The sequence below is a fragment of the Hydractinia symbiolongicarpus genome, chromosome 11 (assembly GCF_029227915.1).
Source record: "Hydractinia symbiolongicarpus strain clone_291-10 chromosome 11, HSymV2.1, whole genome shotgun sequence".
Classification (NCBI taxonomy): domain Eukaryota; kingdom Metazoa; phylum Cnidaria; class Hydrozoa; order Anthoathecata; family Hydractiniidae; genus Hydractinia; species Hydractinia symbiolongicarpus.
Window position 1 is genome coordinate 20,498,023 of NC_079885.1, and position 27,691 is coordinate 20,525,713.

The 27,691-nt window shown below is 33.9% G+C and overlaps 1 protein-coding gene across 1 annotated transcript; it reads left to right on the forward strand.

Annotated features, from left to right (window-relative positions):
• Positions 1–3,142: 3,142 nt before the first annotated feature.
• LOC130613496 (O-acyltransferase like protein-like) lies at positions 3,143–27,135 on the forward strand. Its single transcript, XM_057434831.1, has 18 exons — positions 3,143–3,498; positions 3,610–3,682; positions 4,527–4,556; positions 12,232–12,607; positions 13,592–13,728; positions 15,406–15,487; positions 17,722–17,809; positions 18,556–18,779; positions 19,654–19,830; positions 20,189–20,282; positions 20,603–20,713; positions 21,014–21,203; positions 21,798–21,877; positions 23,928–24,089; positions 24,384–24,507; positions 24,674–24,866; positions 25,165–25,307; positions 26,009–27,135. The coding sequence occupies exons 1-18, from the start codon at positions 3,143–3,145 to the stop codon at positions 26,114–26,116; spliced, it is 2,748 nt and encodes a 915-aa protein (XP_057290814.1). The 3' UTR covers positions 26,117–27,135.
• Positions 27,136–27,691: the final 556 nt, after the last annotated feature.

Genomic DNA, 27,691 nt, shown 5'->3' on the forward strand with positions numbered 1-27,691 from the left:
CTAAAACCAGACCTATAGTGAAAAGCAAGTTGATTGAATGGAGAGACTGGTTGACGAAACATGTACCTAAGGCTATTAAGGATAAAACAACAAAAGCTTTCAAAGCCATGAAGGATAAGATCATGGGTTTGTATAAAAAGGGCAGTGGAGAGGAAGAGGTGGAAGAGGTGAAAGAGGAAAACCCCTATACCCCCATTGAGGAGGCGTTTGACCGTTCATACAAACGTTTCAAGATAAACTCGGATGGTAAGAAGAGGAATGTCAAGGTCTTTCTCAAACAGCTTAAGCCTATCGTTAAGAGGTTGATGAAGGAAGTGCTCAGGCAGAAGAAGTCGCTGAAAACTCAGGCTACACTGTGGGTGAAATGGGTAAAGGAGGACACCGGCTCGACCGATGCCCCACGTGTATATGTTGACAAAGCGTTCAATAGCTATATGGAGGTATTACATTCCAACGATGACATTTCCGATGTGATCCTCCGTATGACTAATAAAATAATCGAGCAGATTGAGAACCCCGCGCTTCCGGCCAGCGGATTCACAATCGAGAGAATCCTACATATGCATGTGGACTTTCACAAACTAAAATTAACCAGAGGTAGTTCTTACCTACCACTACCGGAGAACTTCAGCGGAAAGCGATCCGTGATTAACCCTCATAACGAGGATGATGAATGTTTCAGATGGGCTGTTATCGCTGCTCTCAATCATGATAAGATCGATAATCACCCTGAACGAATCTCAATCCTTAAGAAGCATGATAAGTATAATTGGGATGGTATAACTTTCCCAATGGCGCTAAACAAGATAAATCTCTTTGAGAGGAGGAACCCCGATGTCGCTGTGCATGTTTTGACGAAAGATGACATAGAGGGTGTCTATATGTGTCGAAAGTCGAAGCATCTTGACCGGGATGAGACGGTTGTTTTGTTTTTACTGTGTGAAGGGGATAAGAGGCACTATATCGCTGTTAAGAACCTGAGTGGTGTCCTGAGCAAGGTTAACTCAAAGCATAAGAATAAAGAACATTATTGCTTGAATTGTCTTTCCGGTTTCCCGAGTGAGATGAAAAGGGATGAGCACTTTGAGTATTGCAAGGATAATGATGCTGCTAAGGTTCAACTCCCCAAAGAGGGTACCACTCTAACCTTCAGCGATGGTAAGTTTCAGCTCAAGGTCCCATTCATCATGTATGTACACAAGAATTGCCGGAGGATGAGAGAAAAGGCGGATCATCAACCGAGAAAGTCGGTAAGCATGTCCCAACCGGATTCTGTTGTTATAGTAAATATGCTCATGGTGACGTTCCCAACCCTCTTAATCTTTATCGCGGTGAGGACTGTGTTACGCGTTTTGTGGATCATGTGGTTTCCGAGGCGGAAAGGTTATATAACATGTTTCCTCAGAAAGAAATGGATCCACTGACGGATGAGGAGCGTGACGGTTTCAATAGAGCCGAGGTGTGCCACATTTGCATGAAGGAATTTGATGACAAGGATGACATCAAGGTTAGGGATCACTGTCATTTCACCGGTAAGTTTCGTGGAGCCGCTCATCAGGGGTGTAATCTGCGGTATAAGGTACCTAATTATATCCCGGTTGTCTTCCACAATCTGAGCGGATATGATGCGCATTTATTCATTAAGGAGCTTGCAAGGAAGTACGGAGAGGATGGTATGGATGTAATCGCAGAGAATAAGGAGAAATATATCTCTTTCTCGACCGATGTTAAGGTTGGTGAATACATCGACAAAAATGGTGAGACTAAGGACAGGAAGATAAAGCTGAGATTCATCGATTCATTTAGATTTATGTCAAGCGGCCTAAGCTCTCTGGCTGACAACCTATCAGATGATCAGTGCAAAAACCTTCGAAAATTCTTCAATGGTGACGAATTCAACATAATGAGAAGGAAGGGTGTATACCCATATGAGTATGTTAACTCATTCGATAGGTTTAATGAAACTGAGCTCCCGTCAAAGGATGATTTCTACAGCAAGCTGAACATGAGTCACATCAGTGATGCCGATTATGCACATGCCCAGAAGGTGTGGAAGGACATGAAGGTTGGGCATATGGGCATTTATCACGACATCTATCTCAAGACAGATGTTCTATTGCTCGCTGATGTGTTTGAGACATTCAGAGAGACGTGTTCCAGATACTACGAACTAGATCCCGCGCATTTCTACACAACTCCTGGATTAACCTGGCAAGCATGTCTGAAAAAGACCAAGGTTAGTCTAGATCTATTGTCGGATATGGAGATGGTCATGTTCATTGAGAGTGGTATTAGGGGTGGATTGTGTCAGGCTGTCCACCGCCACGCCAAGGCCAACAATAAGTATATGGGTGACTTGTACAATCCACCTGATGGCTTTGACATGGATATTTTTGAGCGGCAGGAAATGGCTAAAACCAGACCTATAGTGAAAACAAAAATGAGATACTTGAGGTACTGGATAATGAAACATGCACCTAGGACGATCAGGCTGAAAATCAGTAAAGCCTACAGAGCCATGAAGGACAAGGTCATGAGTTTGTATGAAAAGTCATGTTGGGGACCAACCACACCGAAAGAGGGGAAACAATATACCACCAAAGCCACCAAGGTAGTGAGGAAGGTCAGGAGGAAGGTCAGGAGGAAGGAGGTTAATAGCTATCTTCAGTACCTAGATGCAAATAATTTGTACGGCTGGGCCATGATTCAGAAGATGCCGACCGGGGGGTTTGAGTGGGTTGATGACACGGTTTCTGATTTCACATCCGAACTGATTTCGCAATTAGCTGAGGAAGATGGTGAAGAGGGGTACATCCTTGAGGTCGATGTGAGCTATCCGCGGGAGCTTCATGATTCTCATAGCGACCTTCCTTTCATGCCCGAGAGGAAGGAGATTAATGGCGTCGAGAAGCTGACGCCATGTCTTTCTGGTAAGACGAAATATATCACTCATATCCGTGCGCTTGCTCAAGCGTTGAAGCATGGTCTTGTTCTTGAGAAGGTTCATAGGGTCTTGAGATTTAATCAGAGTGCGTGGCTGAAGTCATACATCGACTTCAATACACGGCTGCGTACGGAGTCGAAGAATGACTTTGAGAAGGACTTTTTCAAGCTGATGAACAATTCGTTCTTTGGTAAGACAATGGAGAATCAGCGTAAACACAAAGATATACGCTTGGCTACGAAGAAGGAACAGTATGAGAAGCTGGTGATGAAGCCCAACTTCAAGGGTAGCACATGGTTCTCAGAAACACTGATGGGTGTTGAAATGTCCAAGATAAAGATCAAAATGAATAAGCCGATATACCTGGGACTGGCAATTCTCGACATGTCCAAGATGATTATGTACGAGTTTCACTATGATTACATGAAGCCGAAATATGGTGATGACGTGAAACTGTGTTACATGGATACTGATTCATTCGTATACCACATCAAAACCAACGACTTTTACAAAGATATCGCCGATGATGTGTCTGCTAGATTTGACACATCGGGGTATGATAAGGAAGATGGTAGACCTCTACCATTAGGTTTGAATAAAAAGATCATTGGGCTGATGAAGGACGAGTTGGGTGGTAAGGTGATGACCGAGTTTGTGGCTCTAAGAGCGAAGACGTACGCATACAAACAGCTATGTGGTAGGGAGGATAAGAGGTGCAAGGGGGTCAAGAAGTGTGTGGTAAGGAAGACCATAGGTTTCGATGATTATAAGAGATGCCTGTTGGAGGGTGAAAATGTTTACAGAGAACAGATGACCTTCAGATCGATTAAGCACGATGTCCACACGATAAAAACAAATAAACTCGCGCTCAATGCGGATGATGATAAGCGCATAATTTTGGATGATGGTATTACCACACTGGCAAGAGGCCATTATAGACACACATAACACTATAAATTATAAGGCACGACAGATGAGGGTGGGTAGGGACCCATGGGGAGGGGAGGGGGCCCGGGGGACACGGCGGGGGTTGGGGGGTTGGGGCGGATCCGGACATTCGTAGGTGCTAACGGATTTTATAGATTCTTCTATCGTTGATTTGACGTGGATGGCCTATAATTTGACGTGGAATGGTAAAGTGCCAACGGGGTCTGTCCTAACATCCGCCTTTTCCTATCTCTTATATTATGTTGAAATGTATTTACTACAAGAGTAAGAATTACGTCGACACTTTTTTCTTTCGTCATGTCTAGTTTTTAGGGGTGTTCCATCTTCCAGAGAATGTTTAATTTACAAAAGTTTGAAGAAAATGCCAATCACAGCCTGCCTACCAGCCATAGCGTTCACAATTGACCGGATTATGAACGCTGATAACCAATGCAAAAAAAACATAATCGGACCATGCGTACATAATCCGGCTGTCCCGGTTGTAAACACATGCGTACATAATCCGGCTGTCCCGGTTGTAAACAGGCCGTTTTCGCAATCTGGGCAGAACAGATCAGCTAGCTAGCTAGCTGTACGTGCTAAGCCTAACTGAACATTGTTAGTTATCATCCCTTCCCAATTTATCTTATCTTAGCAATCAGCAATTATTGAGCTAAATGTTAAGGTAAAGTTCTTACGTCATCAATTTATTACAGAGGAGCTTTTTGGTAAATTGCGAGGCCTGGCATATAGCTAATCATAGTATCCCAGAGGAACGTAACGTGTCTTTTTCTTGGTACGTGGCCTCTCCATTGTTTTCCCCTGTATTAAATTTCTTTCTTTTATGATATTTAAAGTGGACGTCACAAGTATGTGGTGTTAGAGTCATTTAAACCCTAAAAATACGGTCAACAGGCAAATAAAAACTCAAAAATTGCAGCAAACACTGAAACACTAATATGTAATGATTATGCTTTATTAAACATATGACGCGTGGCTTGTTTAATTAAAGCATTCCGATCCATTTAAAGCCAGTTCCCTACCTCTTGCACTTGTTCAAAACACAATAATAAGTGATGGATAATGGTTGCATATTACAGCTATGTGTAATTAGACAACATTAGACAATGACCATATATTTTTTGTTGCTTTAGTTCTTTTGACTCTGTCTACAAATATTTGTGATGTCTGTCCAATCTAGAAATGTATGCGTCAAAATATGATTGAGCATCAACCTTTGCAATTTTGGTGGTACTCAGCATTTGGCTGACTACCACCGAGAATTATATTTTTAAACATGTTATCAGCAATGCAATTATTTACACCATGGTAAAATCACAAATAAGATGTAATATAGGTAGGACATGTTTTGAATTTAGGGGGTATGTAGCTAAAAACTTACATTTCACACACAAAAATAAAATTATGCTAAATAAAAAGACTACATTGAGAACAAGGCATTATAAACGATCGCTAGAAAAGTGTTGTTATAAAATACGTAGAGGTATAAATTGTTGATGAAAGTAATGTAGTTCATCTTACTTTGGACAATAAAGTTCTGAAGATCTGAAGGCAGAATGTACACAACCAGTGTTAATTGTTGTTCTATAAGTGGAACGGTGTTGCTAGCCATGTAAAATATACACGAGGGTGATGCTAATCATGTAAAATATGCACGAGGGTGAGGCTAACCATGTAAAATATGCACATCTTGCTTTAAAAAACAAATTATTCTAACTAGCTGTGCTTTTTATGTTTATGTTTTTTTGCAACAAGCTTTATATTTGTCAGACAGATGTATTTTATAAGCATATTTCATTTTAATCACAATTGGCTTCTTTTATTGTATAGCATAATTTTATAAACTTTTTTGGTTCTTGTCACGTTCCAGACCGCTTAACCTTTGCTTGCAGGTTTTTTGTTCTTTGTTATCCTGTGGTGTCTATCATGGACCCAAGATGTTGTGGTGCAATGGGAGCAAGAATTTTTTTTTTATACAAATTGTGCAATTGAATTAAAATGTGTGTTTAGAATGGTTTCATTTTAGAGAAAGGAGTTGCAGTGTTTCTTTCCCAAAAGTAAACATTTGTTGTAGTTGCATTTTTCTTTTTGTGATAGAGAAGAGCACATGGAATGTTTTGTTAAAGAAAGGAGTATCGGTACTCTTCAGTCAGGTGATCATCAGATCAGAAGTCAGCACTGTTAACACCAGTTTGGAGTAGAATTAAATTCTACGGGAATTGTGTGTAGATGTCCACACATATAGGCAAATTAACTTAAATGGAGAGCAGTGGCACATGCCAGATGTGAAATTTAAGAAAATTACAAAAGTAAAATACAGAAAATCACACTTTTACCAACAAATTTGTGATCAGTTATTAATTGTCTTGTTTCCTCAGTAAAAACATTAATAGAGAATATTTTATTATGAAAAATGTTTAGCAAATAACCTCATTTGCATGGAACGTAATTGGTAAATTTGAGAATGGATCGGGGTGCCAGGTAAGAAAAGAAATTGAAGTAAGGCAGGACAGATAACATGTGCTGCCCATAATCATAACAAGATAATCACACCAAAATGCTTGCCCAAGGCATAGAGTAAATAAGTAACAGTTTATTTGCTGAGAAAATAACTAATTACAAAAACAAAATTTTCTATTGAAAAAGGAACTTTAGCTAGACAACTTGCTAAAAAAAAACAACTTTAAACAAGCTGGAGACCATCACACTAGTTAAATAACTAATCTAAGGAGATGGCCGCCATTATATATTTAGAATTTTCCATTATAAATAAATAAATAAATATAAATTCTTTGTTTATTTTCTTTAACAGTTAAAGGGGCACTCCAGTGAAAAAAAATATATTTCAAAAAAATGTTATTTTTTTTTCAATAAGACAGTACATGAATATGTCAGAATAAACCTTTTACAATCGTTAAAAATCTTTATTTACACCTTTATCGGGTCTGTGAACATCTTCAATTTTGAATAAATTTGCAAGGCCACATAAGTCGAGAGGATTAGGTCCAAATAAATAAGCATACGTCACATCGTGCAGAAAGTCCGTAAGCTCAGTAGCACACCTTCTAAAAGTTTTGTTTACTTACTGTTTACATTTACACTTTATCATTTGCTTCAGTAAAAAAACTTTCTTACTTTACAAGTAACGTTGAAATTTTTGTGGTGATGGAGGACCATTCAAATGCCTGATCGAAAGATCGAATAATGTTCGGGTTGTTATAAAACAGGGGTATTAATATTGTATTAATAAAAATCATTCTTTTGATTATGGTAGGTCATAAATGCGCTGCAGATGCTACTGACTCATAAGTAGTTGTTTTGACAAAGCTGTTTTAGAAACTGCATTATCAGCATTACATGCAGCCTTAAAAGTTACAAAGATTGAAGAAAATGGGTACATTTACCCCCTGAAAACATTCGGCATGTCCTTCCATCAAAAAAGCTTCTTTTTTGAAAAACAAAGAATAGAAACTTGAGCGCTACGAAAGATACACGTGTAACTAGAAAACTGTTTTGTCTGTGTTTGTATTGGAAATTGGTATAATGTTCTTTTATTTAATATAAAAATGTACAAAATGTTATTTGGTTGTGTTCTGTGGATATAAGTACAAATAATGAAATGAGAAGAAATGAGAAACTTTGATCGCTTTCACTAGCTGAAATGGCATTTTTACAAAATGGCAATATTTTAATATAGAAGTTTATTTCCTGGAGATCTCTTTTAAAAGAACTATCCGTGAAGTGTGCTAACCAAATATAAAAACTTTGATCTCTTGGTAGATCACCTGCACTACGTATTTTGTTTAGCCATTTTTGAGTTCTTTCTTTTTAACAGACGGGATTCTGTGAAAACTTACTTCCTTACACTTTTCTAATCGATGGGTACATCGAAACGCAGAGCAACTAAACCATTTTTTAAAGATTTAAATGTTAACTACATACAAAAAGCGATTTAATGTAAGCTATAGGTCTTAACATGAACGTTCTTTGCGCTCGCCTAAACTTTCTGCACGATGTGATGTCATTATTTATAATCGGGTCCAGTCCTAAATGAAATCGCACCTGTCTGTTTTTTTATGCTAAAAAAATTGAATATGCGAAGGCTTATATACAACAATTTTAAATAAGAAAAACAAGTAAAGTAATTTTTTTTTGATTTCTTATGGTTTTCTCAGTACGTATATAACAAAAAAGAAAAAAGTGATTTTTACTGGAGTTCCCCTTTAACTATACACTATAACTGGGTGTTTTATCCGTTTGCTAAAAGTAAAGTGAAGAAAGGTCTTGTCTAGGGAAAAGAGATTGAAAAAAGTTCCAGGCTAGTATACATTGATATAAGGTAGAATTGGTACCAAAAGAAGTTCTAACAATGGGTTTGTCTAAAAGTTTAATAGAAGATCCTCTGGTATTGTAAATATCTGGGCGAAACACTAGACTGAAAAGACTATTTATATCAAGTGGAGAGGTTTTGTTCAGGATTTGGTGAACTAGAGTTACATTACAGATTTTGGTGGTATCAAAAATATCAAGAAGGTTAAGTTGCTTTAGTAGAGGTTAAAAGGGTTGATTAAAGTCAGCGAAGGTGATGAGTCTAACCGCTATTTTTTGAAGTTTAAAGATTCGATCAGTATGGATGTTATGGGTTAGACACCAAACTTGGGAGGAATAAGAAGCGTGAGAAAAAAATAAAGAGTAGTATACAGAGAGGAGTATCTTTAAGGGAAAATAGGGAACATTTGCATTTAACCAGTGGCATAGAAGTTTTAGATCAATATTTACTCTTTTCTTAATGGTTTTCAAACTGGGACTAGAGCATAATAGACTGGTGTCATCTGCAAAGTGAAAAACATCACTATAGTAAATTCCGTTTAGGAGGTCATTAATGTAAATCAAGAAGAGTAGTGGTCCAAGGACAGACCCTGTGGGGGGGCACCCCATGAAAAATTTCTAGTTCAGAAGAGTTATTCCCAGAATTGAAAACAAATTGTCTTCGGTTAGTAAGATAAGATTTAAACCAGGATTTTGCTAGTCCACGAATGCCATAGTGTGGCATTCTACCCAATAGTTGTGGTCAACGGTATCCAAGGCTTTTCGGAGGTCTATAAAAATTCCACAAGAAAAATTTCCAGAGTCAAGTTGTTTTCTAATGTTTTCAATTAGACTGATTAAGGCATGGTTAGTTGAGTGTTTATTTCTGAAGCCAAATTATTTATTAGTGATTATTTTATGTTTATCAAGAAATAAGATGAGACGCGAGTGAACAATTTTTTCGTAAAATTTATCAACATTAGAGAGCAAAGATATTGGTCTATAATTATTTACATCCAGTGGAGAGCCTTTTTTTATAAACAGGAATGACTTTAACTGTTTTAAGAAGGTCAGGATATGTGCATGTTTAAAAAGAAATGTCGATTATTTTAGTTAATGCAGGTGAGATTTTGTTGACTACATTGACCAATAGTTTAGACGGGATACTATTTGGGCCATTTGATTTACTGATGTTCAGGGTTTTTATTACTTTTACAATTTCTCCAGTGTCTACTGTTGATAAGAAAAAAAGAATTAGGGTTGCTATTTTTGAGGTAGTTAGAAAAGTGCTTATTTGTAGGGGGTATTTTATTTCTTATTTTATCAGCAATATTTGAAAAATATTTATTAAAACTATTAGAAATAAGAAGGGGATCATTAATTTGTTGATTGTTAATCTTAAGAGATAGGTTGTTGTTATTATTTTTGTTGTTTACTTTGTTTAAAATATTATTTATCCCTTTCCAGATAATTTTGGTATTGTTTAAATTTATTTCAAAGTATCTTGTGAAATGTTTTTTTTTTTACTGTTATGAATTAACTCGACTATATGGTTTCTGTACTGCTTGTATTGTTTATGGATGTTAGTTTTTTGGATTAGGTTTGTTGTTTTAATAAAAGTTTTTAATAGTTTATTTCGCTTTGATATAGCCTCCCTTGTTCCTGCAGTAATCCACAGCTTAGATTTAGTTTTGATTTGTTTTTTAGGGTTCATTTTTTTCAACTTAATAAACAGTTGCAAATACCACATGTGCCAACAACACTTACCAAGACTGAAAAAAACGATTGATATCTGGCCACGAACACCACTACATTAGTTCGCCATTTTGAAAATAGATAGGTCGAAAATAAAATAATTATTTTGTTGTCATTTGCATAAATTATCTGAATACATTAGTTTGTAAACAAGTCCAGGTTAGTTTAGCTATGAGTACCACCACTATACAGCCAACTATGATGTCAGATTTTTTCTTGGAAATTTCAACAAAAGTTTTTAGAGTAGCAGAGACTAGATAAGTCATCTCGAGAATTATAATAAAATTTTTTTGAAACAAAAAGAGGGTAAAAAAAAGGGTAGAGGGTAAATTACCCCAGAGTATGCACATTTTGGTTGCCCGTCACAATTATGTCCTTCTCCATCATATATTGTAAGTGGTTTCCAATGCATGACCCAATTCTCTTTGTGCATGAATTATATTCTCATTTCCTCTATTCACGATGTACATTCCACTACTAATTCATTTACTTATCTACCACTAATTATATAATTCATTAATTCAATAATTTATTAATTATTTACTTGTTTAACAATTTATTTTCATGCATGAGGGATGTTTATTTCTCTTTCGTCTTCAATCACAAAGGTACACTTTTACTTCACTATAAACAGATAATCACACATGGTGCCTTTTTGCACCCAAAAACATGTGCTATCAAATAATCATGAGCTAAAGGTAGCATGCACAAGCTGGTCCAGTATTGGCTCAGCACGTTGTGTAGACCTGCCACAGTTCCTTAGTCAAAACATACATCAAATTTTGATAAAACAAGGAAGCTTCTATATTGGTGCCATTCATGCAGTCTATAATTGGTGCAAAGTGATAAAATTTGTGTTTCAAAAAAAGACGTCAACCAAGTCAATGAAACCCATCTTAAAACATGCGAGATTAGGAAATCTTCGGAGAATGATGAGATCAAGAAAACCCACCACATTGTTCTGACAACATTGTTAATGATGCAATTTCAATTGATTCTAACTTGAATCAAGTTCAAAGTACTGATGCCAATACTTCTAATCCTATGAACCCCTTTTACTCAAGCAACCTACATGTTCCGTACAGGCATAGAGATGGATTAAAACAAAAATTGTATTTTGTGCTGGTAAAGTTGGAGAAAAGAATGATGAATGTTGGATAGTTAAATACTACAATGCCTAATGCCACTAAAACATCAGTAGATTTTTTCGAAAAGTAGAGAATCAGAAGATTGATAGCTTTGGTGTTGTTCACCAAGATATATTAGTAATAAACTCCAAAAAAGTCCACGAGAGTCCAGCTAACCAAGATGAAAAAACTAATGTAATTTAAAAATGAATCTGTCTATGATGACGTTTAAGATTTAGGAGAAGAATGTAATAAATATATATCTTTGTGGTGTGTTATTTCTTCCAAAGTCATTGATAGTTTACCATCTGTCAAGGCACTGCTAGTAGCAAAAGGTTTTCAAGAAGTTCTTAAACCTTTAGGACTGATAGATCAAGATGTTCCTGCAAGCGAATCAGCATCACTCTTATTATTAGCTTTATTCTTATTATTAAAACATGACAATTAAAGTTGCGAGACATCACAACAGATCTTTCAATTGATAAAACTGCCCATGTTTAGCCTATATTAATAAATTACCTCAAGTGGATTCAATTTACCCCATTTCATCAGTAAGTAAATCAGGTACTCACCACAACAATTCTGACATCATAAATTTATCAATAATGACTTGAATAATCAAACACATCAGTAATGGAAACAATTCTTCCTAACGTAAGTACTATGCGATAGGCAATTTAAAAATCCTTCACAGCTGTTATTAGTTTGATGTCTGTAGTCACTTCAGAAAAGTGCTGAAACTACCAGGGTGAGTCAACTCTGACAGACAGACCAGTGAAATTGAGTGACTTGTCATCTTGTTGAACAAATATGAATAATATATCCAGATTTCTTTATTGTTACCAAATTAAATTTTTTTGGCTTATTTATACATATCGATATACAGATGGGAATAGTTGTCTCAAAGTGCTTATTTCAGGAGATGGCCTGATTAAGCAGTTTTCCTCAGTGATGCTCCCTTTTTTTAAAAGTATATTATACTTAACTACTTTGATTTCTATCTTTATGGTTGCTATCTCTGAATAGCATATTTTTACTCCAATTAGTTACCTGTGTCAATGTCCTTGTAACTTGTATGGTTATTAAAGCACAAGCCATTGTACTGATTCTGTTTTCTGCTTTCTTTATTGTTAATTTTGTTCATTTTAGGGAAAGTACATGCTAAAAATGGTCCAATTCTTATTAATGACATTTTTTTTCTCTGGTGTGTTTTCTTTCAATTATGGTGGCATTCCAAAGGAGTTTGATCAAAGAAATGCACAGTCAATCATCAGCTTATTGGAATCTAACAATACAATTTTTAATGCTGAGAATTTTGACCTAAAAGAACTTTATAACCTCAATTGGATTAGCATATTGGCTGATGTCATAAAAGCGTATAATGGTAGCAAAGCCATGAAGCTTGGTGATTTATCTGAGGAATGTCTTAATTCACTGCAACCATATGCATATCTTCTAAAACTTAAACCTTCAGATCTTAATCCAGCAGTTTTATGGAAAATTTTAACCTCTCCAGCTGGAAAAAGTATGTATTGTCAAGTATATATTTTTGTGCTTTGTAATATTTTAACAGCTCTGCAACAAGGGTTGACATTCACAATCCTTCATTTTACATTCCTTAAGAATAATATGTGACAAAGCACAGCAAAAAAAAAATCCAGCTATTTTTTTCAGGGGGAATTTCCAAGTCTCTTTCTTAATCAATGCATGTTACCCACAACAACAACAACAACAATTCCCCTCAAAAAAACACAATAGTAGACTCAGCTGAGTGAGCACAAGGCAGACTGGCTATATTTATAAGAAAAATGAAGATTCTTTCTAATCGTAACCTTTTCCACATAACCTTCTGTTCTAATGTTTTCATGATTCAGAACATTAATTTTTGAACATGAAAAATGTTTGGAGGTAAGGTTTTTTGGAAGAGATATTTACAATCAAACCTATAAAAATTCAGATTTTTTTTGAAAAATAAATGTACATTTGAAAAAGGCCTGATCAATAGAGGCTTGATCAAAACATAAGTAAATAGTATATATTAAATGTAAAACAAATACTTAAATATTAGGAAATGATGGAGTTATTTATTTTTTGTGTTTTTAATTTTCTTTTTTTTATAAGGAATTTTTTCCACATGATTCTAAAAATTGTGTCTGCTAAGTGTCTGAGAGGTTTGTCTATGACTGCTTGACAGTAATCTGACCATTTCCATAAAAAAATGTCTGCTAGTAGAAGGTATTTTGCTATTTCACATGTCTGAATATTTGAATATCAACAAAAATAATCTGTTTCGAAATGATTACATCATGCCACTAGAAAAATTATGGTTCTTAAAAAGAGAAAATTATATCATGATACCTGTATATGTCTGTCACACAATATGGTAAGTAGTAAAACACAGAAAATACAGTAAATAAAGGACAGGAGAACCTGTGAATTTATTTACGGGATAGTGACTAGTCATTTAAATAATTTCTAATACCCTTTATAATTGTAAAATTGCTTTTAGTGTTGGATTCTTGGGGAAAAGTACCAGAGCGTGTACTTCTTGGCAATTTGAATTGGATTGGTGCATTTGATGAATGTAATGGTGAAAATGGTACAAAGTATTGCATGTCAACAATGAATTTGTTCAGAACAGCTTCAGTAAGCTTGCAAAAATTGTATTTTCTTTTGTTTCATTATGTTATGTGTAAGCCTAAGATCAAAGAAAGAGATAGTAAAATGTAATATATATTCTGTGATAAGCAGACAAGTGGGTAAATATGAAATTAATTCCATTACAGTTAAGGAAATATCTCGTATCTCACTACACCAAAATAGAGTTCATTAACTGCCGATTTTATTTCAGCTTTAGTGTTTACCTCCTGCTGACTAAAAAAATTAAATGCAGCCTAACTAACATTTGATTTTGTTTAAAACTAAAAATATAAAAAACTAATGTTTAAAAATTAATGTATATATGTATATCAAATTTTAGTTAACATGCAAAAAAATAGCAAGTACAAATTTTAAATTTGTGTACCTTTGGTTGTGCATAAAGTCAAAACAATTTAAAATTGGATTGGGCTTGATTTTTGGTCTTTTAAGTACCATTAACATATTCTACTGCTTGAGTTAGTACTACTGCAACATTCTGTGTAGCTACTTACTAGTTACTTACTAGTTACTAGATCTCTTAGTTATGAATGCTATTTTTGGCTTCCTTGGCACAGCAATACGGGAAAGAAAACGATATGTGAATACAAAAAAAAAATGGACCTCCACCCATATATACAGGAGCTTATAGACCGCCTCCTGCCCATGTAAACCCTTTATTTTTAGTTATACTAATTAATATGTTGACGATTTCCAGAATAAAGTTAAAGTTGCAAAACACTATGTAATTTTTTATTTGTTTTTTTTTTTGTTATGTAAAACTAAACAAGTGTTGTGTTTGGTAAAAAAATCTGTTAACATAAGACCTGTTATAATAACTATGATGAGCCGAAAGTGAGTATTTTGTCGAACACTCACTTATTATTTTTGGTAATGATAAAATGTGGACAAAGCAAAAGCTGATTGGAATTATTGAAAGAGTGAGGGTGATATATAGAAAGTAGTAGATAGTAGATATATAGAAGTAGAAACGTCTTACCTTGTCCGCAAGAATTTTCCGCGGATGATAACACAAGCAAGGATAGTTCTAACAGTGACGAAATCCGAGATAGCAATGATGAGCTATTTGAAGAACTCTAAAAGAACAGTCTTTCTGTAGTATATATTTTGTTGATGTAGGTTAAAAGCAAGTCATCTCTTTAACTTATTTCAGCTGAGATAAAGGTTGTTTAAACCTTCAGTCTTTGGACTTTAGTGTTTAAATCTTGCCCTGACTTTATTTTTTTCGTAATTTCTGTATATTAGGATCGCTTGCGCAAACTAAATTATTATAGCTTGGGCGCACAATTGATTGGCCTGGTTATATTATTGTGCACATTTTAATAAAAAGAAAAGTTGAACTCTATTCTATTTACCCTGGAACAGAATTAAAAAAAAAATAGAAGTGTTTGTTCCTGTCCCTTTCGTTCCGCAAAATTTTCTTAAAGTGGAAAACAGCCTTAACCAAGTGAATGTGATAAAATGTTAAAGAAATTGCGAAGCATCCAATTCAAAAGGTTTTTAAAATTCAAAATAAATTAAAATGTTATGGTATAACATCTATATTTAAAAATGCTGCACTTTGTGAAAAGTTGCTCCTATGTATTTTTGCCTTTCACAAGGTTTTGTGTCTCTTTGCAAAAAAGAACTAAACTGACGTTTTACAGACTTATTTTTTTGTTTTAGTTTCAAGGATTTTATGGCACATGCCTACCAAAGCAGTGTAACAGTGCTGATGTTCATCAAATGCTGCAATTTGTGAATTTATGTAAGTTTTTTTGCATTTATTAGTAAGATACTAGTCAATAAAGCCCGTGGAAAAATCCACTAAGGCAGGATAAAATTGAAAATAAGCGTCATATGAATTTTGATGACATCAGCAACCCATCTGCAAAAAAATTAGAACCTTGTTTTTACGTTGCCTCTATTGTGTAGAGCTTAAAGCGTTGAGCAAGAAAATGTATGTAATCACATGCTTTTGATGAATGGTTAATGAGATATAAGGGTTTAAAAATTACCTAAATAAGTGCCTAATAAAAGTACAAAAAATGTTTCTTTTAAAATTTGTATACTTGTTGCCTTTATCTTATCTAGAAATGCTGATCAAGAAAATGTGTAGGATCGTGTACTTTAGACAAACGGTTGCAGAGATATTAGGGTTTTAAGGTTTTTTGACGACGTCATCAACCCATGACGTCATCCACGGATTCGGCCACCCAAGTTTGGAAAGCTTACCCAAATTGGTCCCAGGTGGTCCCTAGTTACCCCTGCGGTGAAAAAACAATCACGTCACCACTTCGTTTCCAAGTTATTTGGCCTCAAAGTTTTAAGTGCACTGTAATGGCTTCATCAATTTAATATAGGATATTGTCATTAAAGTAGTGTTATTGACGTCACGCCGTAACGTCAGAAAATTTAACATATTAGACATATATTTTCGGAAACATGAAGGAAAATGAACAGATCCACTTTGCCTGTCCCAGAGACACGAAACTGGCGTATTATTATATAGACTAGTCGATAAGGCCCATGGAAAAATCCACTTGGGCAGGATAACAGAGAAAAACAACCGCCATTTAAATTTTGATGACGTCAGCAGAGACATGTCAGATCACAAATTTTTTTTTCAGAAATGTGTATGCCTGTTGCTTTCATCTTATGGATCTTATGTACAGGATCATGTACTTGTGACAAATGGATGCAGAGATATTAGGGTTTAAAGATTTTTTTATGACGTCATTAACCCGTCCATTCCGAAAGGGATTCGATGACCCAGGTTTGGAAAACTTACCCAAATTGGTCCCAGGTAGTCCCTAGTTACCCACACAGGAGATGACGTCAGTTCTTTCCAACTGTTTCCAAGTTATTTAGCCTTAAATTTATAAGTGCAATGCAATGGCTTCACTAATCTTAATATACTTTCCTTTGACGTCAATATTGCTCTAAAGTTTGCTAATTTACAGAACAAATTTATAGGCGATGTTTTATAGACTTTATCAAAGAAATTTTAGCCACTTTGCAAAAGTCACGGACAGAACTGGCGTATTATTATATAGATTTCACTCACATTTTTGTTTAATCAAACAAACAACAACCTTTTTAAAGCTTCGATGTTATTATTTCTATTCATTGCCGCCATGTGTAGTGTTGGTAATGTCACTTATTTGTATAATTTTGTGTCAAAGTGTTAAAACACGTTTTCAGCCCATGTGAAACACCTGTGTTTTTTTTGCAATTGTGCTATACAGTAAACGATACCGATTGGTTTTTATGTTGTACTATGAAATGCAAATCCCAAGATTAAGAGCACAATCATGCTTTTACAGTGAAACATCAAAATCAGGCAGTATTAGTTTTTATGCCTCGTTGCATTATGTGATAAATAAATTTTCTAATTTAAAAAAAATCGAAGTAATTTTGTTAATTTTTGTTTGAAGTTGTTATTCCTAGGTCACCACAGAAGGAAAAAATCACTGTTTGATTTTGATACTTTTGGAATTCAAAATTGTTTGCTTTAAGCCTTTTTTCAAGTTCACAAAACAAATTTAAAACATTGTTTATATGAATGGAAACAATGAAAATCTGTTTTTTATTTGTTTACGTTTTTATGGTACCATTTTACTATTGGTTTCACAAAGCATTTAGCATGGCTCCATATACGTAGCCCTGGTTAAATAAGCAATAAATTAATTATATTGACCCTTTTTTTAACAGTCAAGTTATTAACTTTAGACAACTTGAACATCATAAAAATGAGTAGACTTTTGATTTGAAATGATTATTTTAAGTTTATTTTCTTACAAGTTTCAAATGCATTTTTTAACTTAGTGGATATTGTGTTTTGATGCCAAGATACTTCCGTCTCTATGTTAATTCTTTTTACAATTTTATGTAAAACTTTTTTGAAAATCGGCAAAGTATTAATGTTCTTCTTTGCAAGTATTATGATATTTCCCTATGACCTTCTATAAAATATCTGTATCATTGGGTTTTTTATTTCAGTCTTGAAAGGCATAATTACATTTCCACAATGGAGTGTTACATTGTGTAATGAGCCGTTAAAATATGAAAGTGGATTCATTGTAACAATGTAAGTCATCTTTTCATTTTTCTCCTGCTCGTCAAGGAAAATTATTTGTTATGCACACCTACCTGCCAACATTTTTACAAATCTTGATAAAATACAGACCTAGTTTTTTATTTTTCGATAAATAATTTTGTTTTTGCACCAGAGATTTATCTTTCAACAAGGTCTGTAAGGTTTTAAAGAAATTTTAAAGCAGTCAGCTAAAGCTAAAGCCAATTTTATTTTTTACACTTAGTCCTTAAAATTTTTTATAAATTATAGTTTGCTTGCTTCATTTTAATGTTTTAAAATGTGCACTCAAATGGTATCATTATTGTTGCTGTGAAATATATTGTCTTTTAAAAAAAAGTCTGTGGGATTATACTCAAAATAATTGATTATACTTTAAAAAATTCTAGTTCATGCACAACATGTTTTTTTTCTATCTATTTTTAATTGTATTTTTTGGAAGCAAGGCTTTACAATTCAAATGTTGAATTAAGTTTAAAACGCATTGATAGATTATTCAGAGAAACGTGTCATGATGTTTTAGCAAACCTCCGAGCTATTCAGTGTAAGGTTAACATGCTTTTTGTATTATTTTCTATGGTTGCTAAATTTGTTACAACTCTTAGGCTTCTTGCTATGGTTTGGAATGCTTGAATGAGATAAAAGAATTTGAAATCACTTGCATGTTCCTATGGAAATATGAAAAGCATTGTATAGATTTTTAATTAGAGCGAATAATTATATTTAATTGTATATTTTAGAGTCCTGTTAGCTATCTTATTGGCTTTATGTTTGTTCGGGAGTTTCCTAGAAATTCTACAGGACGTGTGTTTGCCACATGATTTGTCACCATATAGAACAATTTCCCATCAAATTGATGATACACCTGCTACAAAGAATGAGTTGTCTTCATTTGAACAAGAGCAAAATGGTATTCATGTTCAAGACGATAATGCAGTTACAATTACAAAGCCTGCGGTGCGAGGTATATAATTCAAAATAGGTTTCATATTCATCTGTTGTTTTTAAAACTCTTGGAAGTGCCGACTTAAATAAGCAAGCCAAATAAGCCAGGCCTATCAATAAGGGGAAAGCGATCGCTCTTGCTCACAGAAAGACTTACCCAATTCTGAGAATTAGAAACTAGTTGAGCCATTAATGGCTCCCCCAATTCCGCAAAAAGTTTGTCCGGCTGGGCAATATCAATTTATCTCACATGGAAATAAATGGTATTTTTCTGATTATTTGCAGTAAAAAATATATAAAGAAAGATAGGTAAAATAGATAAAAAAGATTATTTAATAAAATATATATTATAAACTTATTCTATTTTTTCAGGTTGCTTGCCCACTCTAAATTATTGTAACCTTGGGCGAGCAATTTCTTGCTTGGGTGTTATTTTCTTATTGATAGGCTTGTGCTGTTTAATTAAAATTTTGAACTATTTTCAAATCTTTACAAAACTAAAGTACTTTTTTTAATTAACTTTGCCCTATAATCTAAATTTTAGTTAATTATTTTAGTTCAGCATATCGCATGTTTTTCGTGAAATAACATTGTCCTCCATCATCTTCTATTTTACTGGAGAATATAAAATTGTTCTCAAACGTCCTCATTCTTATGTTTTTATGTGTTACATATATGGAGATTTTATCACAATTATATTTTGGGGCTATTCACATTTCAAAATTCCAAACAGCCTCACCCTTTGTAAGAGGGCCTACTTTGTGTGTCAGCTTATTTTGTCTTTGTTGTTGCGTATATTTGATTGCTTAGACTTAAAAAAAGTGAATCTATTTTTTTATTGCTGCTGGAGGACTAACAATTTTACATGCAGATTCCAATGCACTTTTTTTTAGGTAACATAATTACACGGCTTTTCATTTGTTTTTCATTTATTAAAAACATGAAAGCCATACTATCTACAAAAGTGCCCAAAGGTGCGATCGAATCGATTAATGGCATACGTACAATTAGTATGACATGGGTTATACTTGGACATTACTACTTCTTCGCTACCATTGTCGGTCATGTCGGTGAGTTTCCACTAGAATTCTTGCTTTAGATGCGGATGCGTATGCTTGTAATTTGCAAATTTTTGTCATCATAGTGGTTTTTGTGTAAATGTATCACCTTTTAAATTTATAGTGAAGTTACAGTGAAGCAGCACAAACATTGTTTTTATATAGATTTCAGTTCCTGCTAGCAACCTTTTTGCGGTTAAAATCAGATTTTGGCTTGCTTTTAAAATTTACCTGTAGACAAAATGTCAGAATTGATTTTTCTCAATTAAAATCTTCTTTATACCTTGACTTAATTTTGTCTGACAGAGTTGCTAGTAAATGGGTGAAAAAATGTTTTAATTTTTCACAGAAAGTATTGATACATTTTCAGATAACATGTTGGATGTTGGGAGTATTATTCACAGGTTTAGTTTCATGCCAGTTGGAAATGCGTTTGTCTCAGTGGACACCTTTTTTATGTTGGGGTAAGGTAATCTATTCAGTTATAATGACATTTACACAATATTTGTAAGCTTCCATGAATTGATTTTGTAATCTTTGTAATTTATTTCACATGATCTTACTGAGAGCAACCAATCGCAAAAATAAATTCCACATTTTGTGTAAAAGACTTTAATTTCAAACATTTGTTCCACAACAATTTCGTTAAGGGCTTCTCTGAGGCAAAAACAAGTTCTGAAAAATATGAAGGTTTTTTGTATAATCAAGAAACATTGAGCTGTTCTAAATATGTTTGTTCAAACTGATTGAGATTTTCTCACAGCATATATGTGTTCTGTTTTAGCGGCCTTCTTGTAGCATACTTGACATTGAGGAGAATGGAGAAGTTTGCGAATATGTCGATCATCGCAATTATTTTCTTTTTTCTGAAGTTTTATTTGCATCGATTTATAAGGTAGGTTTTGAGTTTTTTTTTTTTTACTTTTGATTATATCAGACTGTCCTTTACAATATAGTTTTGGGGAAAGTTTACATCCATATCGTTAAAAAACATTTTTGTTCGGAAAAATGAAACTTCAAGCACTCATACCGAATCTTTTTTGCTGATAACTCTTGACAGTTCTTTATACGGATTCGGAGGCAACTTTCTCCAAAAAGGATGGTCAAACAGAAACTCTGTAGCGAATTCCTCTCCACAGAGAAGCTGTTTTTAGTTCTTGATTGACATTACGGTTGTTTTTGATTTTGCCTTTAGATTGACACCCTCCCTCGTAATGCTTATTTTGATATGGAACAATATACTTCCCTTAATGGTCAGAGGACCCTGGGCCCTTTGGCTACAACAAGGTGTCTATTTGGAAAATATGAAAAAGCCGTGCAAAGATTATTGGTGGACGAATATATTGTATATAAATAATTTCTGGCCGAAAGGATTTGGTGATGAGGTAGGATTTAATTTTTTCGTAGTTTGTGTGAAATGACTGTTTCAATTGAAAACTAAAATGAAGCATCTTTTATAGAATACTTAGCACTCTTATATTAGGAAAATGGGAGCTAAGTTGTAGCGGCTTTTGCTAACGGTTGTAACAGCTTTTGGGATCACCTGATAAAACAAAACATACTTAAAATGTGAATAATAACTATGCAATTCTTTTTTTTGTGTATTGGGTACAACTTAAAACTAGCTGAATTAAAATGTCTTTGTTCCTAGAAGCGTAACCATGCCTGTTATGTACTTCTAACATTAGTCACACGCCCTGCACTAAACTTTTAATTATAGAAGCTATTTTATTTCAAGTAATTTGTCCATATCATAATTATTTCAATCATTCTTTTATGCAATATCTGATTGCCACAGTAGTCAATTAACATTCCCAGACATAATACTGGCGTAATCTTGACTGTTGTGTCCCAGTGCTGCTTGAATGAAATCTGAATTGAATGAAAAATTTTTTTCTGGGAATGTTTATCATGACCGGATGGTTTTAGTTATACCAAAGTTCATTCTAAGGATATTATTTTTTGTTTGACTTTTATAGTGCGTTGGATGGACTTGGTATTTAGCCAATGACATGCAATTTTATGTAGTTTCGCCTGCCATTTTATTAGTCATGTATTTGTAAGTACCTTATATTCTATACTTTATATTCAGTTGATATATTTAATGTTCTTGTAGTGCTGCTTTTTACAATTAAAGGGGAGGAGGGAGGAGGAGGGTTGATTTAGTCCAGAAAAATCTGGAAAAAAGCCATTTTAGGAAAAAGTCCTGGAAAAACAGCCTTTTTGATAACAGTCCTGGAAGAAAAAAACTTTAAAACAGATCTGTCAATACTTTGTTCCCTCTTAGTTTTTCGGTATGTGTACCATTATTTTTTATTTTCCACTTCCACATAGCCTCTTTATTTCCATTTAGCAACCTTGTGGGAAAAGTACCTACTTTAGGAACTTTCTAGTCTACATTTTATCAATTAATCCATAAATGTCACCGCTCCTCAAAATCTGCATGTAAAAAACCAGTATAACAAGAATGTATCAGCTTCAGAAGATTATTGTTAGCACAGTTATAAAGATGTGGTGTGATAAAAAAAGTTAAAATATTGCAGATTTTAAGTGCATATCTTTTGGTATACATTTTACGCATAAGTACTAACACCTTGCCCTGTTTTTAGAATAATGTGGATAAATTTTCCTTGTAATTTTAAAACTAAACTTATCATACAGCTTACTTACGCTCAGTGGTACTTCATATTACTATAATCATTTTGAAAAAATAAAATTAGCTTAGAAAAACAGCAAGTAGCTAGCTAAGCTACAACCCTGTAAAAATATTTTCGCGCCCTTTAATGTTAAGGTGCCATATGCAAAAAAAAATAATATTATCAGGCTATTGGATGTTGTGATTATGTAACTGTCACCACTCTATTGTCTTTCACTATGATGGTTAGTACTTAGTAATATGGATGGATAGAGCCTCATTATTAATCCGCACATCTAGAAGGTGTCTATAAATGACACTATTTTCTCGAGATTCTTATCCAGTAAAAAAATAAAAGAATAACTTGTCTTGTGTATATCTATTCCTAATAAGAAAGTCTAAAATTCCATAGTTTTGATTTGTGAAAATATAAAACCAAAAATTGCGTTTTGACCTCACAAAATTTTTTTTTCTAGACAGTGCGTCAGAACCCTTCGAGTAACTATTTTATGTCTTTTTCCAAGAACAATTTTTAAATTAAATGGGATGAAACAAACATGCAAAATCACTCGAAATTTCATTTGCTTTTTTGCCTTCCACAATGGTAACATGGTAACTCTCTCAATACAACATTTTAAAATTAGCATATCATCTCTGTTCTCAACTTCATGCCATGTTATAATTTACAAATTACATTGTATTATGCATGTAATTTTTTTAAAGATACGACCTAGGTCAACGTAACTAACATAAGCAAGATCATTCTTAAGAAAACTAAATTGCTCAAAAGAGCTCTTACGTTTAGCATTTTCCAATTTGATAAACAGCTTAAAATATCACGTTTCTTTGAAATAAGCCAGCCAGCTACTCATATTATCATTTTCAATTCTATCTATTATACCTAACTCGTTTAACACCAAGAATAATAAACAAACCATTAGAACGACCCAATTTCTGGCAGATACATACTATTATACCATATTATCACCAAATGTTAACAATTACATTGTATGACAAACTAATTTTGCAAATATAACAAGTAAGTAAACCACATAATGGACTACCTTGCTGTAATCTAAAAATTTGCTCATAACTTATCTCGTTTTCCCGGGACGAAAATGGATATGAAAATAGGACTGTTTCAAAAAATAGAGGTTTTCATATGGGGGTCAGGATCAGTATCAGTGTTGATGTGGGGATTTGGGCGAAATATAGGGATTTCGCATCAAATTGTGATGTGGGAGTTTGAATTGTAGGTGGTGAGATCCATGTCTAGTACACACTATTCCCCTTTTTTAACTGTTATAAATGTTGTCACGGCCCAAATCAGCTTCTAATTCGACATTCAAAGGTCTGGGATTTTCTTTTCGAAATTTTCTCTCCACGCTAAAAGGATATGGTTGAAGCAAAATACAGTTTCAATAAAATTTTGTACCTACTTTTGCTTCACAATATCTTGTTTTTGTTTTTCTAGTTTAAACAAAAAACTACGGAGTGCAACGCAGAGACACGTGGCCGTCTTTCTGTTCATATCATTGCTCTGCTTCATTTCTTTTGTCATAACTGGCACCCTCATTGGATATTACGACTTGCCAACTTTACAATCTGCAACTGGCTTACCCGGGAACCCACGCCAGTAAGTGACTCTTTGCATTGGTTGTACTGTGTGCGACGATCTTTCGTAAAACTATTTAATGCGGCATTGGTATATTAGTTATGGCGTACTGGTTATGGGTTTTGCTGTTGTTGTTGTCGTCGTCGTTGTCGTCGTCGTTGTCGTTGTTGTTGTCGTTGTTTTTGTTGTTGTTATTGTTGATGTCGTGTATGTGGTGGTCGATGTCGTTTATGTGGTCGTCGTCGCTGTTGTTGTTGTTGTTGTCGTTATTGTCTTGGTCGTCTAACAGTAACCGCTGGTTTCTCTATTTTTCAGCAAAAATGGTGGAAAGTATTCAGATTACGTCTATGGCAAACCTTACACTCGCATACCACCTTACTTGGTTGGAATATTTTTGGGGTATGTGCTGTCAAAGGAGATTAAATTAACACGTACTAAGGTAGGAGACATCAAATACATGGTTTGTGTTAAGAAGTTGGGACTGGGTTAGGAATACGTGAAGTGAGAGGGGTGAAAAAAATCTATCATGTAACAGGGATAATTAGACAAAAATAAGAGTTTAAACACTTGAACTCGTATGTTTACATAATGCTTTTATTTTTTAGCTGGTTACATTATTTGGTTGGGCGGCAGCTATAATTGTTGGCTTGGCAGTTGTGTACGGCCCTTGGCATGTTTTCAAACCCGAAGGCCATTTCTTTAACAACGCAGAAAACGTAATCTATGGAGCTTTCTTCAGGTGGGCTTTCACAGCTGCCGTGGCATGGGTGGTATATGCGTGTCATAATAACTGCGGTGGTAAGAAAATTATCTTTTGTCTACCTTAAGAGGACAAATTCTCACTAATAACATCGGAACAACCTTCAAAAATAAATCAGTCGGTTTGATTGAGTGTTTGTTCTTTGTTTGTTTGTTTGACTAAACACTCTTTTCTCAATACCTTAAGAGGACAAATTCTCACTAATAACATCGGAACAACCTTCAAAAATAAATCAGTCGGTTTGATTGAGTGTTTGTTCTTTGTTTGTTTGTTTGACTAAACACTCTTTTCTCAATATATATCTGTTCTTGTAATATTTTTTGTGTTATTTTTAAGGATTGGTAAATAAGTTTTTGTCGTGGCGTTTTTGGATACCATTGAGTAGACTAACATTCGGCGCATATTTACTTCATCCACTTGTGTTGATTTATTTTTATACTGTACATCAAAAATCGTATTTATATCAAGACAATTTGATGGTAAGTTCTTGAAAAGCTGTGGAAAATATTTCCCCCTAATTTTTACTTTAGCTATTAGGTCAGTGTCTGTTAATCATCAACTTTTTTAGCTTTCTGTTAATTCTTCAACTATATCAATTCTGTCTTAAATGCTGGCCTTTCTAAAGCCTGCTCATCTATTTCCTCTTTGGTTAAGACCCAACATTTTGATCGTCGAAATTAAACGTTTTTAAGTAGATATCATACACCTTTTCATACAAGCAAAAATTTGTCGAATTTGTCAAGAAAATTCAAAAGTGGATGGAAAGTGGAAAAAAGATTTGCAAAAAAGTCTTCAGATGGTTCATTCGCGAAACATCTTAACCTGACTGAATCGCGAAAATTAAGTTACGCGAAATGCATTTTTTGGCCCTCCTAAAAGTTAATCAACTCAACGTAAAAGGGATGAAATTTACAGTTTCTTGAAAAACAACAGTTTCTCGGTGGACATTAAATGGAAAAAAAATGAAAAATGAAAAATCATTGGCTATCTTATCATTGAACTACAAAATATATATATAACGTGATCATTGTTGTGGCATGAGTTGAGTGTGATTAAAACGTAAAACTGAGAATCCCCAGGAAGGCCACGAGTGTATCGTTTTACATTCTCCGTCACTATCAAATTTTTATTTAAGAAACATGTATGAAGCATTATGGTCTAACTTTTTTTTATGTTTCAGGTTTTCAACTTCACCGCTGTTACAGTAATTTCGTATGCCAGCGCATTTGTATTTGCCCTGCTCGTCGAGTATCCCGTACAAAACCTGGAAAAGATTTTTTTAACTTGATCCAATGAAGTAAGCTTGCACATTTTTTCTCCAGGAAAATTTTGATTTTTGGGAAAAATGAGAAAAAATGTGCATATATTTCCAATGAATATAAAGTAGGAATTTAGTAATAATTGTTTCGTTTTGTTTTAATTTGTAATTATGGTATTCACATTTTTATAATTTTTATATATTTTAAAGTTACATAAGTCTCTGCATGTTATTAATTTTATATAGATCTTATATTTTGTATAATTTTCGCATTTTAAATCTAAATCTGTTTTAGAGAGCAACTTTTTGGCGGCAAAGTTTGATTCATGCAATGCATTTTTTTAAATTTTTCTCAGTTTCATTTATCAACTTCTCCAATATAAAAATTGCAAGCTAACTGAGAGTTTCTACTATTCAAGTTTATTTATTTATTGACTTCTGATTGATTGATTTGATCTTCCACAAATGCAAGTATCGGCTGTTTTCTTCGCAGGCTGGTGAAATAAAGCTCTATATTTTGTTGCAAGTTATCCGCTCTGTTGGGAATGTAAAAAAATGTCAGGAATTTTCGGAATAATGTCTAAATGTCGGGAAAAAAACCGGAGTTGCATATTAGCAGTTATTTTTAAATGTCAATTCAGTCGGTTTAAATGGTCAATCAAATCTGGGAGGGAAGATCAAATCTATTTTTAAAAATTAAAAGATTGCAAAGTTTTTAGAGTAATCCAAAGTTTCAATAAAATTAAAATTTGGTTCAAAATAGCTAGTACAATAAGTGAAATCTCAGGAATCTTTGACAAATAATGTAAAGGAATATGTCAGGAAAATAATTTGTAAAAATTGAATGCAGATAAAACCCACGCATGCGTGTGAAAAATTGTTGATGGATATTTAATTTAAAGTTTTCTTCATCACAAAATAATAGTGAAGCTATGTTAACCATATCTGATCTTACGATTTAGAGGCTGTTTACAAGCTAAATGTTTTTACACATAAATTTTTAGTTGCTGTAAAATTTGTTAAGTTGATCATATATAACACACCAAGTATTCAAAATGTTGTTGTTTTTAGCTTTACAAATTACATATTCCACGTAAAATATGCGCATGCGCACAGTAAAAGAATAACAGCTTGAATAGAGTCTCAAAAAGTCAATCAAATTGATGTTTAATTCGTTTTGTGTTTTTTCAGACGGTGTGTTCCTGTTCAGTATTAATTTTCTTCGTTTGAAATTCTAATTTCCACATTTTTGAAAATCTGATGCTGTCATTATGGAGAAATTTTGGGCGCAATAAATTGGTCATCTTTAAACTGAAGATGAGACGAATAGTGTGTTAAAACACTTTCCAAAATTACAATTATACGCATGCTTTTGTCCATACACCCCAGACAATAATTTTACTTCTTTTTTTTGACACACGTGTACTGCGTATGACCGTTATAAGCATTGTGTAAAGAAGAGTAGAAAAAACAATAATCCTGTTTTATCGCTTTATCAGTTATTTGTCTCTGCTACTTTTTGTCTCTACTACTCTTAATAAGGATTTCAGTAGAACAGAATTCCTACAAGCTTGTTGCCTTTATTATTGAAGAAAAACACAAAAA

Bases quoted from the DNA above. Each gene is read 5' to 3' on its own strand.
- LOC130613496 (XM_057434831.1), top strand. From the start codon at position 3,143: ATGGAGAATCAGCGTAAACACAAAGATATACGCTTGGCTACGAAGAAG. The intron at 4,557-12,231 runs GTAAAGTTCTTA...TGTTCATTTTAG, and splicing joins TTATTGAGCTAAATGTTAAG to GGAAAGTACATGCTAAAAAT. The intron at 24,090-24,383 runs GTAAGTGACTCT...TCTATTTTTCAG, and splicing joins TTACCCGGGAACCCACGCCA to CAAAAATGGTGGAAAGTATT.